The following is a 20,657-nucleotide window of genomic DNA, read 5'->3' on the forward strand; positions in this document are numbered from 1 at the left end:
CTTTATTTGTCTGTGAAACAAGCACCAGGCTATGGTCGGTGAGCTTGGTAAGTATTTATACGGGCTGAATGCTGTGGAGTGGACGGCAGTAGAAAAAAGCTGGAAGCGTAAATGAGGAAGCTGTACTCTTGGTGCAGAGCAACGCAGGTGTCCCATGAGAGCCCGGGCAGTGGGTCTGACGGGAGTGCGAGGGCAGGCAGGTGTGGGCTGGCGCACGCTGGGTTCAGGGGTGGAAAGGGAGCCTCTGGCCTGGACGCCTGGTGGGGACAGGAGGCCCCGGGGCTGGGCAGGGAGGGGCTGGGTGAGCAGGACCCTGTCTGTCTCTGCTCCCCGCCATGCAGGTGCAGCCTCATGTCCCCGGAAGATGGTGGTTGTGTTTCATTGTTTTTCCCTGTTCTAGCTGTGGAAGCAAACACACACACTCAGAAAAGTAACCACGCTCAGCGTTCCAGCATAAGCAGAGTCTGCCTGAATCAGTTAAGGAAATGCAGTGATGCGGGCAGTAAAACTGTACACTTTCTAAGGCCATTGTATCCGAACTTCTGAGAGAAAGTTGTGAGCACAGTACACATAATTCCACGCACCCTTTACCCACAGCCCCAGATGCCAACATGGTGCCGCATCTGGTATCTCTTGCGTGGTCGCTCCCGCCTCTCTTTTCTCTCTATATGTTTTTTCAGGACCTTTGACAGACATGTTGCCCCTCTTTCCCTAAACACTTCAGGGTGAATTTGCTAAAAAACGAGAGCATTCCTTTACCAAAACCACTCCATAATCATCAAAACCAGGGAATTCACCCTCACGCAATACAATTATCTGACTCACAGATTTTAATCAGATGCCCCCAGCTGTCCCAGTGATGTCCCTTGTGAGCAGAAGGAAACGCCAGGTGGTACTGCCCTGGGCTACAGTCTCTTTGGCTTTCCCTGTCTGGTTTCATGACATTGGTACTGGGCATGGTACAAAGCAGTTATCATGTAGAAGATCCCTCAGTCTGGGGATGTCTGCTGTTTTCCTGGAAATTTGCATCTGGGGTCGGCACGCTTGGCAGGGCCCGTGGAAGCAGTGGTGCGGTGTGCAGGACAGCCATCAGTCTGTCCCTCGACTGGTGTTAACTCTGAGCCTGTGGGCGGGTCGTCTGCACAGCTTCCCCACCGCAGAGCTGCTGTGTTTCCCGTTTGTCTTTAACAGCTTCATGTGGGAAGATTCTTTGAGATGTCCTACCATGCACAGTTTTCTCCACTGACTTTCAGCATTCGTGAGTTAGTCTTGCCTGAAGCAGTTGCTAAGTGACGGCTTCCTAATTTCATTATTCCCTGAACATTAGTTAGTTGGTCTCTACTGTCAGGGAGATTTCCCTTCCTCTCATTTAATTAGTCACTTATTCATTCATTCAAGTATGTTTATATATCAGCAAGGGGTCAGAGATGATTGTTCTAATCAATGAGTGAAAGGTTGTTGTTGAATCACGCGAATACACCGGGATTCTTGGCCCCCGGAGGAGAAGAATTCAATCCGGGGCCAGAGACGAGGCTTGATCGCTCAGAGCTTTTGTGTAGTAAAGTTTTATTAAAGTATAAAGGAGATAGAGAAAGCTTCTGACATAGGCATCAGAAGGGGGCAGAAAGAGTACCCGCTTGCTAGTGTTAATAATGAGGTTATATACTCTCCAGTGAATCCAAAGAATGTCTGGAGGTTGTAAAGACCTCATCAGACCTACTCCCATAATTTACATTTTAAGATAACACTGTCCTCAGGCAAGATACATCCTTGTAAAGACCAGGTCTACTCCCATAATTAACATTTTAAGATAACAGAAGGTTGAATCCAAAGACTGTCCTTAGGCAGGATACATCATTGGTATATAATCCTAAGGAATGTGGAGAAAGAAAAAAAGTTTGTCCTTTCTTCCTCCTTGAGAATTCCAGACCCCTCTCTCTTTGGGGACCCCTAGACTCCTTATCAACCTGCCTAGGAAATGACTCTCTCATGAGTATAATCCTTTATTGTCAGGATTTATCCTGGTCAGATTAACAGAGTTGGTCAGTGGAAAACCCTTCCAGCTATGTGACCTCTGCTGTGTCCCTGAAATAGACACTGAAGCTCCCGTTGTTTTGTGAGCTCCTTCCTCATATTATGATGCACCAAGATATTCCAGGCTCATCTCGGACTTTTCCCTTCCTCATATTATGATGCACCAAGATATTCCAGGCTCATCTCGGACTTTTCCCGCCCCAGGCCTGTTGGAATCAGCCACGGTCCAGAGAGCTCTGGGGGACTCCTCCTGGTGGATGGTGGTACTTAGCAGCCAGCATCTGGGTGGCAGGTGTGCTCAAAGTTACTGGGGTGTCATAGGAAACTGTGTGTGTGTTTATACATACACGTGTTCAGGCATGTTTGTTACACGTATTACACACATGCATATGCATGTGTACACGTGTAGTAGTAGTAATAGTGTCAGTTGCTCAGCTGTGCTCAGCTCTTTGTGACCCCGTGGACTGTAGCCCGCCAGGCTCCTCTGTCCATGGAATTCTCCAGGCAGGAATACTAGAGTGGGTTGCATTCCCTTCTCCAGGGGATCTTCCTGACCCAGGGATCAAACCCCAGTCTCCTGCATTGCAGGCGGAGTCTTTACCATCTGAGCCACCAGGGAAGCCCATATATGTATACACTCGCATCTCTACCTGAAAGTGAAAGTGAAAGGTGCTCAGTCGTGTCCGACTCTGCGACCCCACGGACTGTTCAGTCCATGGAATTTTCCAGGCCAGAATAGTGGAGTGGGTAGCCTTTCCCTTCTCCAGGATATTGTCCCAACTCAGGGATTGAACCCAGGTCTCTATCGCAGGCAGGTTCTTTTCCAGCTGAGCCACCAGGGAAGCCCAATCTCTACCTATTTATCCACTAAAAGCCACAAGATCATAACTAATGTTTTAAATTCAGTATATTATATCCACTATATCCACTGAGATAGTTGTTAAAAGTCTGAGGAAATTTCTGAAAATGAACAATGAGGAAAATAGTTAAGAGTGTAATAGTATCCACAACATCTTAGATATTGTGTTAAAATGCTTTTAAAAATGCTTCGATGAAATAGTTATGGATGCACGGCTACAGGATCAGTCGCAGATTCATTCTTGACATAGAAGGGCAAGGGCAGAAGACCAGTGAAGAGAACCTATTTGTGATTCTTTCTAGTATCCAGGTGTTCGTTGCAGCTTAGCAGACGTTGGTTGCATCCTGCTCTCTGTGAGGCACACAGTTGGGACCCTTCACTCTGTCCAGTGGCCGCATACGACACCGGCCAGGCAAGGTCTGTCACTTGTACAGCATCGCTGACCAACTCTATCAGCACACAGTCCCTCCTCAACCGCTCCTCCCCCGAGAGGTTTTGTGCCCACCGTGGGGTGTATGTGCTTACTTGTACTCTGATCCATGTTCAACTCGTCCAGGTTACGGTGTTGAAAACCCACTTTTCTTTAAGCGTTTAGGCTCGACTCACACATCTTTCTTTATATAAAAATTTTGTAAGTTTTACAAAAACTTAAAAAAATTATTTTTCTTTCACATTCAGGTACCTCATAACTCTGTTTCCCATAAACTTTAAACATTGCTCACATATTTGATTAACGAAAGTATTTAGACATTTGAAATGCTAGTATGAACGTAACGTAATTGACCTTCTAAATCACATAACAGGGCGGCTTAGAATTTTAATGCACTGAATCTTAAAGATCTATTTCAGACTTGTAAATCAGGCAGATGACATTTGGGGAGCATTTGAAATATCCTAAGAAAAAAAAAATAGCATGCACAAAGCAGCCCAGTGCTCGTCAATACAACTACACCTGTATCCACACAGCTACTGTGAAAACGGAGGTGGGGTGATTTACTGTGCCGTCTAGTCGGGGGGATAGAATTGGTACTGCAGGCCCACGCCAGAGACCACAGCAGAGGCTCCTGGTCAGCAAAGTGGATGCCCACTGGCCCAGGCCTGACACGCTGTCCAGGTTAGGCGCCTGTGGCTGGAGAGGCTCTTCCTGGTGCCCGGATTTTATTGCCAAACTAAGGAGGCTTTCTAAACAGCTTCCTGTGGCTGAGATTTAAATAATCCCATTAGCTTCTACGTCTTAAACCCTAGTGCCTTTCCCCAAAATAATTGGGAGGCATTTAGTCCCTCTGGTTTTTGTTTCCCGGGGCATGATCATGGTGCAGCTTCTGCATTAAGGCCTAGCGTGAAGGCGGGGTTGATCCCGTGACGCGGGCAGTGGCTGCATCCTCGTCGTCGTCCGCATCGGCACGCTCCCCGTGTTAAGCGCCTTTCCTGTCGTGTTGTCGCTTTACTGACACTTTCACGAAAGTGTGAAAACCGCACTGTTACATAAAATGCTCTTTCCGCCTCTTCGCCTCCCCAGGCCTCCTCTTCTGAAGACATGGGCAGATGGATCGGGATTCTGCTGGCTGAGACGGGGTCCTCGACGGACCCCGGGGCCCTACACTACGACTACATAGACGTGGAGGCGTCCGCGAGCGTCGCTCAGACGGCCACGCAGACCTTCTGGTAGGTCCTCCGCCGGGCAGACAGCGCTGACGCGAAGCGCCTTCATTCTTGCCCTAGTTTTCCCCTTTTCTGTAAGTGTGTATCTTTAAAGGGGGAAAAAAGAAAACAACGGAAAACTCTCCTTTTCTGTATCAATGCAGATTTTGGTGAAATATTTGTCATTTCAACCATCTGTGTTTTCTATTAGAACAGGGTTTGGCAAGCTTTTTGTGCAAAAGGCATGACAGTAATATTTTTGGCTTTGCAGACCAAATGTTAAAACTGCTTAGCTCTGCCACTGCGGTCACAGACATAAATGAATGGACATGGCTGTGTGCCAATAAAACTTGATTTGCACACACAGGCAGTGGGCCATATCTGACCCATCGACTGTAGTCTGCTGACCCCTGTATTAGGGAAACAATTCTATAAAGCAGAAATAATTCTCCTTATTGTATAAGTGAAGACTGCATTTTCAAAGCTGTCAATCATATACTTTGAAAACTTCAGTGTGATTTTTTTTAAGGGCTGTTACTGTATAAAAACATTTAAACAATGAGTATTTCTTTCACATAATCATGGCCAGGATAATTAATGCAGCAGTTCTCAAAGTATGGTCCACAGACTGCTGTGGGTATTCAAAACCCTTTTTAGGCAGTCCCAAAGGTCAAAACTGTTCCCATAATGACACTAAGAAATTATTCTTCTTTGCATTTGCATCAGTGATGCAGAAGGAACCAGGGGCAGAGGGGTAAGTTGGCAGGTACCTTAGTACTATCTTAAGTGGTCGCTTAACAAGGTGCTGTGACCACGGTCACCACCACGCCTTTATAGCAAAAGAAGGTGGTGGGTTCACTTGAGACGTCCATGGTCCAGCATTGAAATTGTTCCTGTTTCTGTGAAGGGCCAGAGAGTAGATATTTTTTATTAACGCTCTTGGGTCCACGTCTTTTTGACATTTGAGACGTGGCAGGCAGGACACACAAGTGCTTTATTGACTGAACTCTAGTGTTGTCCCAAGGAAACGCTCTTATGTGACAGAGTCATGAACTCAGCAGCTCCTCCCCAGCCCACCACCTTTTTTTTCCATTTTTACCGGAAAGAACAATTCACAGGCGAACTGTTGTTATTCAGACGTAGGCATTTGCAGACACTTTTTCGAAAATGAACCAAGCGAGCCTCTCATCTCGAGGAAGGTAGCTGGCAGTGTTTGTTGCCTGAAATGGAGTTGAACTTTCACCGAGAATTGAGAACCCTAGGAGCGTTCTGTCTTCCACTCCGAGCCGACGTCTTCCCAGTATGCAGACTTTTGTGATAACATTGGTGGTGATGTTAAGTGTGATTTTTGATATTGTGTAATGAAGTGTGTGCATTTGGAAGGTCTGTGTCAGTCATGCACAGGTCAAACGTCCCTCCCACAAGCAAGAGAAATGAATGGGTATTCATGTCAAAGCGGACAGCAGGTTCACTGATACAGTTTCAGATTCTACATGGCAACGAATCATTAAGAAATTACCACTCGTTGAGTTTTGGTGTAGTATCAAAGAATATCTTCCATGATATTCTGGAAAAACTGTTAAAATACACCTCACTTTTCCAACTAAATATCTGTAGGAGGCTGGATTTTCTTCGCCTACTTCAACCAAAACAACATATTGCAACTGACTGAACGCAGAAACAAGTTTGGTAATCCATTGTCTTCTACTGAGCCAGACATGGAATAGATTTACAAGCATATCAAACAGTACCATTTTTCCCATTAAAAAAAATTTTAAAAAGGTATCGTTAACATTCATAAAAATATGTTGAAATACAGTGGATTTACTGCTGTTATTTTTGAACGAATAAAGGCGAACACATTCCTGAGTTTCAGTTGCAAGTGCCGTCAGCCTCGGAGTGAACACCCACATAAACCAAAGCTCTTCAGCGTCTTCGGTAGGGTGGAACGTGGTGTAGAGATTTAAGATGCAGGAGGACTGCTCGTCTGCCGGAACACGTCTGTGAAAGGAAAACACGGCTGGTTCCTGTTCCGTGCTGTGCAGAGCAGGGGTCGGGCACCCTTTTCTATGAAGGGCAAGTCAGCGGGCACGTTCAGCTTTGCAGAAAGTGTTCGCCAGCACGACCACCCCACTTTGTCACCATGCTCAGCTCCCCGTGGTCGGGCAAAAGCAGCAGGGCGGTCCTGGAACCAGTGGACATGGTCGCTCCCAGCAGGGGTTTGCTGGGTCCTTTGTGTAAAGTGATGCTCTGTGAGGTTCCGCTGGAAGGAGCACCGGGCCAGGAGGAAGGGACCCGGGTTCTGTCCTGCTGCACCAGGTCCTAAACGGAAAGGTTTGAGACATGTCCGTCCTCACCTGTCAGCGTCCAGCTTCTTTTTGTAGAACACAGAGTCTAGGTAACGTGATATCTGAAACGTGGGGCTCTCGTAGCTCAGATCCCTGGATTCCTGCTTCTGTCTCTCTCGTCCTCGGAGAATCTGGACTGGGGCTCGAGGGAGGCGGATTGAAACAGAGCAGGTGATGGAGTTGTACGATCAGCAAGTGACGATAAATATACCAACAACTGTTGGCAAGCCCACCCGGGCCTCGAAGACCCTGAAACCCTTTGAGTACGAAGAAGATAAACGCAGCTGTTTGCACTATTTGTCTGTTTAACATCAACACCACTGTCTAACTTTTCCACACAAGTGGTGTTTGTGGGGCACTTGAGCAGTCTTGAATGGGGTTGTGGGATGAACGTTAACTTAATGCTTGGCTAGGGGGCTCGGTAAAGTAAAGATAACGTCGGCCTGTATTAGGAATCGGGCTTCTCTGGTGGCTCCCTGGTAAAGAATCTGTCTGCAGTGCAGGAGACCTGGGTTCAGTCCCTGGGTCGGGGAGATCCTCTGTAGAAGGAAATGGCAACCCACTCCGATATCCTTGCCTAGAGAATTCCATGGAGAGAGGAGCCTGGTGGGCTACAGTCTGTGGGGTCACAAAGAATTGGACATGACTGAGCAGTTGAGCATGCACTTGTTAGGAATCAAGCCACCATGTTCCACCCAACTAAGATCAACGGCCTTGACAAAATGAGTTAATCCTATACAACTTTACCGGAAAACCTCCAGGAACGTTAGAGGATTTCTGAAGTCAGACCACCTATACTCTCTCACTTCTGTTGTTTGAAAACCAGAGTGACAGTGATCAAGCGCTCACTGCTCTGTTCATTCTTGTTATTTTTTTTCCCATAATAAGATTCTAATTAGGAAAGTGTAAGTAAATTACAGTGAGTCTCCTAATTGTATAGTAAATAAAGCACATTTAAAGTTGTTTCTAAGGAAACGTAATACCCTTAAGTCCAGTTTTGCACAACCCGCACATCTGCTGCTGCTGCTGCTGAGTCGCTTCAGTCGCGTCGGACTCTGTGCGACCCCATAGACGGCAGCCCACCGGGCTCTGCCGTCCCTGGGATTCTCCAGGCAGGAACACTGGAGTGGGTTCCCATTGCCTTCTCCGTCCGCACATCTAGAGTGACATAAAAGAAAGGAGTTCATGGTCATTAACTGTACTGTTTGCACATAACTAGTTTTGAAAAGCCTCTCATAAGTCTACATGTAACTACAACAATAATAAGCAAACTGATAACAACATTTAAGAGAAACCCTGATGAAAAATATTTCCCCTAGGACCCAGATGAATGGAATATTCATCTGAACCAAATATGAGAAGGTCACATTTTCGAAAAAGGAACATAGATTGCAATTTTGAAAATTGATTTATTAAAAACATGCACAAGTTTATGGCTGCAAGAATCTTTGCCGCCCCATTAAAATCTTTATTGGAAATGTCACTTAGCAATAAAGTTTATTTTTATTTATTAGTTTTCTGTTAAACCTTCTGTAACAATTAAGAGAGAAGAGATTTAACAGGGAAACCGTTTTCAAAATATAAAATATGGTAGCCTGACAGTGTAATAAATAGTCTAAGATTAATTTCTGCCATTATGTAATTGGCAGCCAGTTAGCGAATCTTTTCGAGGTCATTAGGGGAATTTTGTGTGCATTGATTATGTCCAAAGGAGAAAGGACAATGATATATTTTGGGAAGAGGCAGTAGAGGAAAGAATAGTAGTGTGAGGTCTCCTAGAAGAAGTGGTCTGTTGAAGAGTATTAGTAACAATGAAGAGTCGAAGCATGCCTTTCCGTGGCCTGTTTTTAAATAAGACACGATATAGAGGATACCAGGCAGATGCTCTCAAAGTTTCTTCTGGAACTCGTTTCAAGTCATGCTGGGTAGGAGCCCATAAGAGAGCCGTGGCAGCACTGGTGATGCTAAAAGCTGTGGATCAGTGTGGATACAGAGAAGGGGGCAGACAGACCAGTGGGAGACCGCCGCCACAAGCCACCCTCTCAGCGGAGTCCCCGGGAGATCTTATTCCAAAATGCAGCTCCTGAGAACACGGGTGAACCTTGAAAGCGTTACGGCATTGTGAGAAGACGATGCGCTCTGGAGACGGGTGGTGTTGCTGGCCGTACAGCAAGGTGCACGTGCCTGGGGCCCCGGAACGGGCACTTAAAGGTGCTTCAGCTGGCGGCATTTCTGTTGTGTGCACTTTACATATATATATATACACACACACGTTATATATATATTACATATATATACATACACACACACACACCTCCCGGGGGTCGTAGTGGCAAAGAACCGGCCTGCAAATGCAGGAGACGCGGGTTCAATCCCTGGGTCAGGAAGATCCCCCGGAGGAGGGCACGGCAACCCCCTCCAGGATTCTCGCCTGCAGAATCCCCATGGACAGAGGAGCCTGGCAGGCTACAGTCCATAGGGTCACAGAGATTTGGACACAGCTGAAGCGGCTGAGCATGCACATGTATTTCTGTATCTTACGTTTTGGGTTTAACAAGTGGCACGTGGCCTCGTGTCTCATTTTGGGTTTCTATGTGGCCAACAGTGGATTGCAGGAAGAGTGTCTGGTCAAAAGGCGAGGGACCTTGTGTTTGGTCTTGGATCCCAGAGACCTAGCTGGGGGGCCCAGGTCCCTCTCTGAGAGACGACAGGCAGCCTGGCTGGTGGCCGAGGTCTCTTCCAGCTGGGACAGGACATCCTGTGTGTCTGTGACCTCCCGTTAGGTCTTGTGGATCAGAAGTGACCTGCTGGTGTCTGTTCCTAATGAGTGAGCTTCTGCCCCACCCCTCGTGGTCCACGCTCCCTCCTGGCATCTGTGCCCAGTGGGGACCATGCAGGGGCTGGAGCTCGGAGGCCCAGACCAGGCAGGAGACAGCCCCTGGGCAGGGCGTCTGTCTCAGAGCAAGGAACAGCCCTGCAGTGCTCACGGGCATTGGAGCACATCGGGCCACAGATAACCCGTGGGGCCGGGGTGGTCATCGTGTGGCCTGCCTCTCATCACCAGCCCTTCACCCCAAAATACCCTCTAATGGGGTATTTAAACCAGAAAATGTTAAATGTGCATCTGAAAGCAAATCCCATCTGTGTTTCTTGTATTCTGTTTTTCCTATACATTGTTGTTATTTCATCGCTAAGTCCCGTCCGCCTCTTTTGCAACACTATGGACTGTAGCCCTCCAGGTTCCTCTGTCCACGAATTTCCAGAATACTGGGGTGGGTTGCCATTTCCTTCTCCAGGGGATCTTTCTGACCCAGGGCTTGAACCCATGTCGCCTGCATCTTTTCCTAAATATATGTTAAAGTATTTTAAGTACAGAACAATCATATGCATTTTTGTATCAGGAAAAGAGTTACTTTGTGAGACGGCTGTGTGTCCTGGGTGGGACTCGCTGTGAGTTCTGTGTTCTCCCAGCAGAGGGCAGCACTGCACCCGAGCCGCCGCCCGTGCTCAGGCGGGTGGGTGGGAAATGCAGGTTTAACCCCAGGGTGGATCCTGTACAGCCCCTTCGTCTCATTCTCTCAGGAGGCAGGAATCCCAGGGCAGCTTTGTCGCAAGAGTCTGAGAGGCAGGTCTCCCCTTCCCACTTGCTGCCCACAGGTTTGCTCATTTGCCCTGTTTTTTACATTCCTCTAGTTACCATAGGAATGTCAGATCCCAAGAAAAAGCAAAATTTGAAAAAACAGATTTTTTGTTTTGTTTTAAATTTCAGGCTATCTTAGTTTTTCCCGTTGGGAAAATTGGAGAATCTACAGGGTAGTTCTTCCCTCGACATTGAGGGTTTTCACTTGTACCACGAGCAGACCGTTCACACGTTCCTTCCTTCCCTGCTTCCTTCATTCGTATTTGTTGAGCAGCTTTTATCTGCTGGCTGTCACCTCGGCACATGAGGAATAGAGCTGGTAGAGGTGTGTCCTCCTGAAGCTGAGGTTCCAATGGGGAAGGCGGGCATCCCTGCATCACGTGTCGGGGGATGATTAGCGGTAGGAAGGAGCAGGGACAGCAGAGAGGTGCAGAGGGGAGGGATGCTGTTTACCTGGGGTGAGTAGGAAGGAGCAGGGACAGCAGAGAGGTGCAGAGGGGAGGGGACGCTGTTTACCTGGGGTGAGTAGGAAGGAGCAGGGACAGCAGAGAGGTGCAGAGGGGAGGGGACGCTGTTTACCTGGGGTGACTGGGGAAAGAGGGGTCTCAGAGCTGCAGGCAGAGAGCCGCTGGGGGCCTGGGGTGAAGAGCGGGAGGGGCGGGGGCACGGGGAGTGGGCTTGGTGCTTGGAGCCTCACAGATCACCAGCTCTCATGTGGGTCTCCCGAGGGCTGGGGGTGGCCGCCCTCAGGCCCCCAGAAGTTCCGGGCGGGAGGGCAGAGGAGCGGGAACAAACACTCAAGGAGGGAACAAAGCTCAAGAAAGGCTGTGGGATGGGTGCTCTAAGGTGCTTCTAGAACAAGGTCCATGAACATGCCCTGAGAAGAGCCACAGAGGAGATACCTCGGTTTTGCAGGCCAGATGGTCTCTGCTTCCAGAATTACCAGGCTCATGAAAAAGGCATGTGGAAAAAAAGGAGACACAGACAGTTTATCAGTGAAGGGTCCCGGTAAATAAAGGTGTTCCGGTCAAGCTTTATGGGCAGAAGCAGGCTGAGCCCCTGCTATAAACTGCTGAACGCCGGGTTATTTGTGGCACACCAGGCGTGTGCAGGGCCGCTTTCCGAGGCCCCGGCAGACTCGTCCCCGGTCTGTGCTGCAGTCCCAGGCACGGATGACGTCCCCTCCTGCAGGTGAGGGTCCGCCCTGATGGCTGTAGAACACCCGGTCCTGCCCGGGTCCTGATGTTTCTCCACCCGCAGCCACAGACAGAGCCCAGGCACCCGTCAGCGCCCCCGGAGGCTCGGTCATCCACCGCAGGGTCGTAACCCGCTTCCTCTCTTTCAGCTTTATGAACCGGCGTGTTCTGTCCACTAACCCCTATGTGGGGAGCACCTCCAATGGCTACGCGCACCCCAGCGGGACGGCGCTTCACTATGATGACGTCCCCTGCATCAGCGGTTCGGTGAGTGTGGTGGGCAGAGCTGGGGGTCAGCTGTGCTGGAAGGGGGGCGCCCGTGGGTCCCTGTGACTTCCCCTCCTTTCGGCCTAAACGAGAGAGGCAGGATGAAAACCACACTCCACCTCTCTTGTGTTTGACACCCTGTTTGCCTTAATCCACATGTGAACATGAGGGTCATTGGCCCCAGGAGCCGTTTGTTATTCGAGTTAATGCCGTTAGCCAAACACCGTCAGAAATCTCCATCAGAAGGGAGACATTGCCTCAGGGTAACGACCAAATCGCCAGCTCTGGACACCTTCCTGCGTCCTCAGGGTAGCTGGCCTCCGAGTAGCTGGGACTCTCATCGGTGGAGGATAAGCCGGCCGGCCGGCCTGGCCTGCAAGGCCATGTTCAAGTGCGGGTTGAGATGAAAGGGGCTCTGTATTAGGTCATGGGCGTCAGGGTGTGGGCAGGCTTCGAGAGCCCGTCCCAGTTGCAGAGCCCAAAAACAGGCCCGGCCATTCTCCCCCTTGCCCCCCATCCCCACTCCACCTTCAGCTGGGGTCTCCAGGACTGGGGGAGCTCTGGCTCGTGCTGTGGCCGTAGCCGCCCGCCCTGCAGAGCGGGACCCAGGAGCTCAGGGAAAGCCTGTGGTGGCCCCACAGGAGCAGGTCCCAGGCCAGGCTCTGGGCCCTTTCCCAGGCAGCCCAGCTCTCGGGGTCCGCTTGCTAGGCCTGGGGGAGCCTCCCCCGCCATTGTAGACCAACCGCATGGGACAGTCTGCTCCTCTGAGCCTTTGGCCTCAGCCCCAGATGTTTTGAGAACATGCAGCCCTGCCTCTGTCTCGCTGCCCCAAGGCCCCCTTGTGAACCTTGCCCCCAGAGGGGTTTCTCCCAGGGCACGTGGTGGGCAGAGTGGTGTAGAGAAAGCCAGGACCTCCACAGACGCCTGCCTGGGCCCCCTGTCCCTGCACTCCAGTTAATGCCACACAGGTTCGGGCAGCCCAGGAACGAGCACAGCTCCCGCTGGCCCCGAGCTGAGAAGCTGCCGGCTCCGAGACTCTGCACTGAGGAGGCAGTTGTGCACGCACGTCGCTGGGCGGGTGGAGTGAGTGATGGAGCGTCCAGCGTTCAGGCTTCTGACTCCTTGCCTAAGGGCTCCTTGGAGATCAGGCCTCTCTTTAGACTGTCGTGCCCCTTCCTGGGCGCGGTGACCAGGCCCTCTCTTTTGGAGGCGCCCTCGCTCCTCAGTTTGACAAAGTTCATATTTTTGAGCCTCGATACCTGCTGTTTTAGCAGCGTTTCAATTTCAGTGATTCTTTCCCTTCGCGTCTCCCCGAGGCCCAGGTGAACGTGCATCTCGAAAAGGAGCTTCTGACAGGCGCTCACGCACTTCTAACCCACAGGTGCGGTGGAGCTTGTTTTCCAAGTTTTCCACGTGACCTAATCCTTTGGTATTTTAGGAAGAGGATGGTCCCGTCTAGACCATCTTAATAACCCGGGACAAATATATGCTAGGTTGTCATTATGAAACACTCACATCCATGTTTATCTGTAGTTATTGTTATTTTTAGATTATAGATGGGTCCCCAGCACACAAAAATAGACGCACTGAAGTGACTGCAGCGGAACGAAAACATTCCTACAGTGAAATTTTAAGCCTTTTCTATTTTTATAACAAAAGGCCGTAATTGCATTCTGGCAGAAAGGAACTCTGCCAGGATATAAAAATAGACTAAAATAAGTATAGTACATGAATTAATATTTTCTCTCTTTTTTTTTTTTTTAAATGCAAAGCAATTTATAAAGACCTTTAAAACTTAAACGAAGCTGGCCGTGGTTGTGAGTTTGGGTTTTAATTTGTACTTTAATGTCCATGTTCTGAAGTGGCTTGTAGCTATTTTAATCCTTTGTATAAAGGTTCTCCACTGAAGCAGTGCCATTGTATCAATTAATAGTTTGAAGCATCCTGTTTTCTGTGGTGATTGGATTTCTTTCTTGTAACAGCCTGTGATTTTGGCCGTTGCACTTTCTTCAGGCCTAACCAAGTATGGGATGCTGGGGATGCTGGCAGTCATGAGACCCACAGAGCGTACACCCAAAGCCCGCATGGCAAGCTTGGGAGGGTCCGCGGGTGGTCTGCGCCCAGCCCGTCCTGGCCTGGGGGGGCCTGAGGTGCAGACGCTGAGGGCCGTGTAGTTACGGACTCAGCCCTTCGCTCTGGCTCTGCCTCCTACAGCTCCTCCTGAGCTCCGTGCCTTAGTCTCCCCTACTTTGTAAGATTCCTGGCAGAATTCTGTGCATGGTGCATCAGTTTTACTGTGAAATAAGATAAAGTGCTTGCTGGTATCTTAAACTCACTATTGACCAGGGGATTTTTTTTCGGAAACCAATGCCTGTCACCAGTAATCTGTTGTGTAAGTGACTATTGATACATCTCCCATCAGCAATGCTTGGGTGATGAAGGATGTATTAACACATCTCTGATCAAGAAGTTAACACATTTTTTCAGGAGAACCAGAGCCCCTGATCTCCGGATGGACCCCAGTTCAGCATCCTTTTCCTTAAATCACGTTGTTCCTGCTTCCTGGATCAGGAGGACTTCCAAAACCCGGTTCTTTAAAGACATGTCAGTTTTGTTTTTTTATCCCCCCAACCCCACTTTAACAAACAAAACAAAACAAAAATATCATTAGCCAATAACCCTGGGAACAATTTAAGGAAAAAAGATATCTTAAGTCCCCAAAGGTAGAAAGGCTCTTCTGAATCAGTTCACCTAGTCGTGTGTGTGTGTGTGTGTGTGTGTGTGTGTGTGTGTGTGTTGCTGACAACAGCGTGGGGCATGCACGCGTGTTCCGGGGTGCTTGCTAATAACATCTCTTGTGCTCTGCTTCCTGCGGCTGGGGCGCCAACTAACCACGCGCTGTGTGTGTTCCAGTGGGGCCCCGACGACGACGTTCCCGCGCCCCGCAGCCGAGGCCTGGGAGAAGAGGCGCTCTATGATAACGCCGTCCTGTACGATAACTTGCCGTCTCCGAAAATCTTTGCTCGCTACCCTCCCGCTGACAGGAAGGCTGCTAGGCCGTCTCCTGACAGGCTGTCCTGTAACCACTACAAACACCCCGCCTCCTCCGGCCTGCCCTCCTCCCCGTCTGTCACTAACACCTCTTCCGTGGGGAGGGCGTCTCTCGGGCTCAGCTCACAGGTACAGCACCCCCTTCTGCCGTCTCCTAGAATCTCTCAGTCACGCTTCTCCTGCAGGGCCTGGCGGCAACAGGGTATCCACCAGCTCGCCGTCAGTGAGCCCCATCAGGGGTAGAGCGCAGTCTTCCCCTCAACTAGAGTATGATCTGCAAATGCACTCGGCGTCCAGCCACCCAGGGACGGGTTACAAGAGACGCAGAGCTTTAACCACGTTACGTACCAGCCCGACTAGTTCAGGGGGCTGCCCTGGGGACTCAGAGGTTAAGAATCTGCCTGCAATGCAGGAGACCTGGTTTCAATCCCTGGGTCGGGAAGATCCCCTTGGAGAAGGAAATGGCAACCCACTCCAAGTATTCTTGCCTGGAGAATCCCACGGACAGAGGAGCCTGGCGGGCTGCAGTCCGTGGGGTCGTAAAGAGTCGGGCACGACTTACCGACTAAGCAGCAACTGCAAGCCCCTGGTTGCGTTGTCTTTCGCCTGCTCCTCGCCTCTCTCCATTCAGAGTTCCCCAGGGAACTTTGTGAGTTACGGTGATTAGAGCCAAAGTATTAAAGAGGATAGGGCGGTGAGTTTCCAGATTTCTGAGCTGCGGGTTCCTTTCCGGCGTTTTCGTTGCTCCTACTTGAGGAAGGGTGGGCTCCACTGGCAACTGCTTTCAGACCTTAGAGCAGGATTAATCCCAGGATTACAGTAGGCTCCCATCACGAGTATAGGCGTATACTCCCTAAAATGGAGTAGGTAATAAGGCTCTTGGATGATCACGGAATGGTCCGGAATCTTGACATTGAGCGACTGTCCATCCCACACCTGACACTTGTGGCAAACTGTGGCGTTTCAGTGTAAATATTAATTTTGTGTTTGCATGCATTTAAACTAAGATCCAAGTGGTGCCTGGAAGAATACTCCACAAACATAAAGCACAGGACCACATTTTAAATTATTTTCTTTTCCCTCCAGTTTTTGGGGTAATCTTGAGAAAATGATGAATGCCAAGTAAGATCCTAGAATTTCAGAGTGTGATAGTTTATAGTGGTTCTTCCAAACCCGCTCTTTTTATCAAAGTTCTGTAGGAAGGTTTTTGTGTTTTATTTCTAATAATAGCTGGAGATGCTGATTCAGTGAGTCTGAGGGCCCAGTCCAGTGCATCTTCAAACATAAGTACTTACATAGAAAGTTTTTTTATGAGTGAAAATGATGTGAAAGTCACTCGGCTGTGTCCGACTCTTTGCCACCCCATGGACTGTACAGTCTGTGGAATTCTCCAGGCCAGAAGACTGGAGTGGGTAGCCTTTCCCTTCTCCAGGGGGTCCTCCCAACCCTGGGATCGAACCCAGGTCTCCCGCATTGCAGGCAGATTCTTTAGCAGCTGAGCCACCAGGGAAGCCCCTGACGCTTAACTTATGAGCACTTAGGTAAAAAGTCTCACAGGTCACATGCTTCACTTACTAGGTGAAGGTATTGATGTGTCTTTTTATTGGTATTGGAGTTCACTTTGGTAAAAATGATGGGACAAAATAGCGTATCTTATTGTATCAGTGTCCCCTGATTAGTTTGGAATCACTTGACATGTGGTTGTTTGTGTTTCGTTTTTGTTCATGTTACTTTCAAGGGGGCAGCATGTTTGCAAGCCACTTACCTTCAGGCTCCGTGCCCTCATTTGGGCATTTAGTGGGCTCGCTACCCTTAACACACACCCGCCGTCCGGGCTCTCGGTGTAGGCGCTGTGTCGTTTAAGCTTTTTAGGAGCCCTGTGGGTGGCATCCATATCTTTACGTTTTCAAATGAGCACGCAGGCTCAGAACGCATTCATGAAGTGCTCAACACCTCCTAAATGATGGAATGGGGATTCAAAGCCCCGCCCTGGCCCCCCGCAAACCCAGGCTCCCAGCAGTAAGAAATGTGCATATGGAGGAGCCTGGGCAGACGTGTGCTGTCAGCCTGACCGTCTAACTGGATCCATGGCCCAGCTAAGGTGCGCACACATCCGTTGAGCAGAATGCAGCCCGGGTTGGCTTGCAGCCATCAAAGTAGGGATACGTTGAATTATTCCAAAATTCTGTAGTGAGTTAAAATGCAGTTCATACTGTTCCTGTATTTAGCTTCTTCTGCTTCCTTCCTCAGACCCCATAAGCGAATCAAACGGTAGTTATTTATCCAGTTAGGATATCAGTATAAAGCCCTGGGAGCTGAAGACTTAAGTGCACATGGTCTGCTACTTCCCCAAAGACCATTCCTCCACAGTAAAAGCTGTTTATTCTTGGAAGCAGACTGTCAGTAACCTCAGCCCAGTGCCCTCAGAAACCCACAATCTGTGCCCATGTCTTGATCAGCATATGCCACCTCCCGGTAGAAATGGGTAACCTTGGAGCACTCCATCTGAGGACATCCTAGGGTTCCCTGTTTGCTCCGAACCTCAGTGCTAGAACCTTCTTAGCCGCTCCAGGAAGTTCACAGCCGTCCAATGTTGGGAAGCCAGACCGGTGTCTACCAAACACCTGCACTTTTTTTCTGTCTGTGCTACATTCGAAAGAGTCAGAGACTGAAACAGTTGACTACAAAAAACCCCAGAGGTGTTTGCTTGCTTTTCACTCTCCCACATGTTTATTTCCACAGTCGAAGGGTAAGAAGCCCCCTGTGGCCTCCAATGGCGTTATGGGCAAAGGCAAGGCTCCGAGCGGGCAGCAGAAAAAGGCTGACTCGGCGGCTGGCGTGAAGCGGACGCCTTCGAGTAAGTCGACCCTTCTATCTCCCATGTTCTGGCTTTGGGTGCAGCGTGCAGAGCTGGGGCTGCGTGGCTATCTCCCTTCCCACCTGGGGAGGTGGAGAGTGCCAGGTCTTGCGGGGGGCGGGGTGGGCAATTGGAGAGAGAGATCCGTTCACACCCGGATCCTTCCTTGTCTGCTGGGTTGCGGAATGGCCGTGACTTTTAACCTGGCTCTTAGGTTGCTGCATACGCAAGCAGACAGAGCTGGTTCAGCTGTAGACCTGTTCCTGAGGTAATTCTGGGTTCGGGAGGCGGGGCTGCTGTGAGGGGTCCTGGTCAGTGGGTCAGACTCCTCCGTCTGTGTCCCCAGTCTACTGGGTGAGCCACTTGGGTTGAGTCTCATAAGCTGTCTGAGCTCAGTCTCTGTGTGTGGGAGGCATAGAAACGGTCAGCCGGGGCCTCGGGCTGAAATCAGAGGCTAGCGCGTGTCCCTCAGACCGCAGGAGCCGTTCAGGGTCTGTAAGCCGTCCTGCTCCCCCCCCCGCTGTGCTCTCTCTCCTTGCCGTGTCGTCCCCTTGGCCCCACCCCAGATCAGGGCGGTGGCATCGTCCACCCCACTGTTCGAGTGTAGACGCAGGTTCAGGGAGTTGATGAGGCTCCCCAAGGTCTCCCCGAACCCGTGCACGGACCGGGTTTCCAGGCTGCAGATCCGGCAGGGGCTGGACTGAGCAGAGGCGCCCGCCTGCGCCCAGCACCCTTTGTGACCCACAGACGCATGCCTCTGGGAGCTCGGTCGGCGTACGCGTTCGTATTTGCTTCAGCCCTGGCTGTGTTGGATCGCTCTTCATCCAGCCAGTCGAGCAGGGGCTGCGGACAGAAGACCAGGCAGTGGGTGCCCGGGGCTCTGTCCCCGAGGGTCCCACAGGCAGACGCTGCTCCAGACAGGCCTCAGCACGGGCTCTCAGCGGGCCCTGGAGCGCCTCGCTGAGTGTGGGCCTGTCGCGGAAGTTTCCCCGGGAGGAACATGGGAGTTAAGAGCTCAGTCTGACAGGACCACCTGGGAAGCCGGGCTGACACATTCTGAGCTGGGCTCGGCACAGCTCCCCGCAGCTAGTAGCCCCAACACCACGTGACTCGGCACCTGGCTGCCGACCACGCTGAGTGCCGGGGGCTTGATTTCAGACTCAGCACTCGGCAGGTGAGATGGGGCTTCGTGCTTGGCCTCGGGTGTGCACGGGCCCACTGTCGTTGTGGGGGGCTCGCGGCGCCTGCCCTGGGGAAGTTCGGGCCTCCCGCACGTCAGCTCCCCAGCTCTGCCTTTCTCCTCAGACGTGGTCTCACTCCCCCACTGGGCCTCCTCGTCCTCACTTGTTTAAAGTGCCCTTTCTGACCTCGCTTTCCGGGCAGATCTTATTTCCCTCACGCAGTCAGGTGTCCCTACAGTCTCTTAGGCCCACCTGGGGGAGCAGGTGGGGGACAGAGCAGCGTGTCTGCAGTGCCTCGTGCTGCAGGGCCTGGGCTCAGGAAATCCACCTCCTCCGTCTCTCAGCACTCGCTCCCGTTCTGTTTCCCAGTCGCTCTCCGTATCTCACGAGGTCTTCGGCAGGGAGTCCTTGCTGCCTTTGGTGACACCCAGTGATGGAAAAGGAGAAATCGCAGTCTGGTTTTGCCACGTCAGCCTGTTGCATTGCATCCCGGGTGGCATTTATTTCACGGGGCCCAAATGATGCGGGAGGCGGTAGGTGACTGTACACAGCTTTGTCAGGAAGCAGCTTAGATCGAAAACGAGCCGGCCGAGTTTGGACTGCGCTCTATTTGTAGAATATGCGGTATCCACGCCCCCGAGAGCAGTGCTTTTCTTTCAAGCCTTTTTAAGATTTTTCTTTTTGATGTGGGCCATTTAAAAAGTCTATATTGAGTGTCTTACAATATTGCTTCTGTTTTATGTTGCGGTTTTCTGATCCTGAGACGAGTGGGATCTTTACTCCCCAAACAGGGATTGAAGGGCCACCCCTACATTGGAAGGCGAAGCCTTAAGCCCTGGACCACCGGGGATTCCCTTCCGTTTCGGGTTGTTGGCTTGGTCATTCTCGCGCTGTGATCCTTTTACTACCATTCTTTGGGCGGGGGGCGGGAGGGGGGGCGTTGCTGGGTTTTTAGTGAGGGGAAGATTGAGCCAAGATTGATGGCTGTGTACCTGCTTCCGTAATGCAGTTTTGTGCAGACACCATGGTTTGCCTTGCAAGAGCTGGTGAATGCTGGGTTTAGGAGCGGAGCTAGAAGTGGCTGGAAAGGGCTCACCGTTGCCTGGGAGGGTGGACAGGGCTCTGGGGGCTCCGTTATCGCTGACTGGGATGAGAGCTGCTGGGGAGCGTCCACCACCCCCCGGGCGTCACGTGGTCCTGTCAGAGGGAGGAGTTTAATAGGCATCAACTGTGTTGGTTTTTTTTTTGACGCACAAGGTAGGCTTTAGCACTTCTGCTCTATGGGGGGTGAAGCTGAGGCTCCGGGAGATTAACTGCTGGCCCGCAGTCATCACCTCTTCCCTGGTGCACTGCCTTCATCACTGACCATGACACCCCTTGCCTCCCCCACGGCTTCTCCCCAGAAGTCATTTCCAGTTTAGTAACAGTGTCAGACCTGCAAATAAACCACTGTGGTATCTCATGGGATGTGAACTGCCAAGGGCAGGGGTGCAGGAGGCCTGAGTCATCAGGTGTGAGCGGTTAGCTTCAGGGGCATCGGGAGACCCTGGGAGCTACAGAATTGTTTCATCGCTCAGTCATGT

At 50.7% G+C, this 20,657-nt stretch overlaps 1 protein-coding gene across 10 annotated transcripts in view; it reads left to right on the top strand.

Annotated features, from left to right (window-relative positions):
• AFAP1 (actin filament associated protein 1) overlaps positions 1 to 20,657 on the top strand; it is a 145,029-nt gene that overhangs the window by 116,100 nt on the left and 8,272 nt on the right. For 5 of the 10 annotated variants that reach the window (XM_086407441.1, XM_086407442.1, XM_086407443.1 and 2 more), the window contains 4 exons: positions 4,413 to 4,558; positions 11,868 to 11,985; positions 14,899 to 15,165; positions 17,779 to 17,893. In XM_086407441.1, coding sequence (XP_086263567.1) covers positions 4,413 to 4,558; positions 11,868 to 11,985; positions 14,899 to 15,165; positions 17,779 to 17,893 — 646 coding nt within the window. The remainder of the gene's footprint in view (positions 1 to 4,412; positions 4,559 to 11,867; positions 11,986 to 14,898; positions 15,166 to 17,778; positions 17,894 to 20,657) is intronic. The other 5 variants (XM_086407445.1, XM_086407447.1, XM_086407448.1 and 2 more) reach the window with 1 other exon arrangement.

Source organism: Bos grunniens, chromosome 6, assembly GCF_055505025.1.
Source record: "Bos grunniens cultivar Pamir isolate PY7600 chromosome 6, Bosgru_T2T1.0, whole genome shotgun sequence".
Lineage (NCBI taxonomy): Eukaryota > Metazoa > Chordata > Mammalia > Artiodactyla > Bovidae > Bos > Bos grunniens.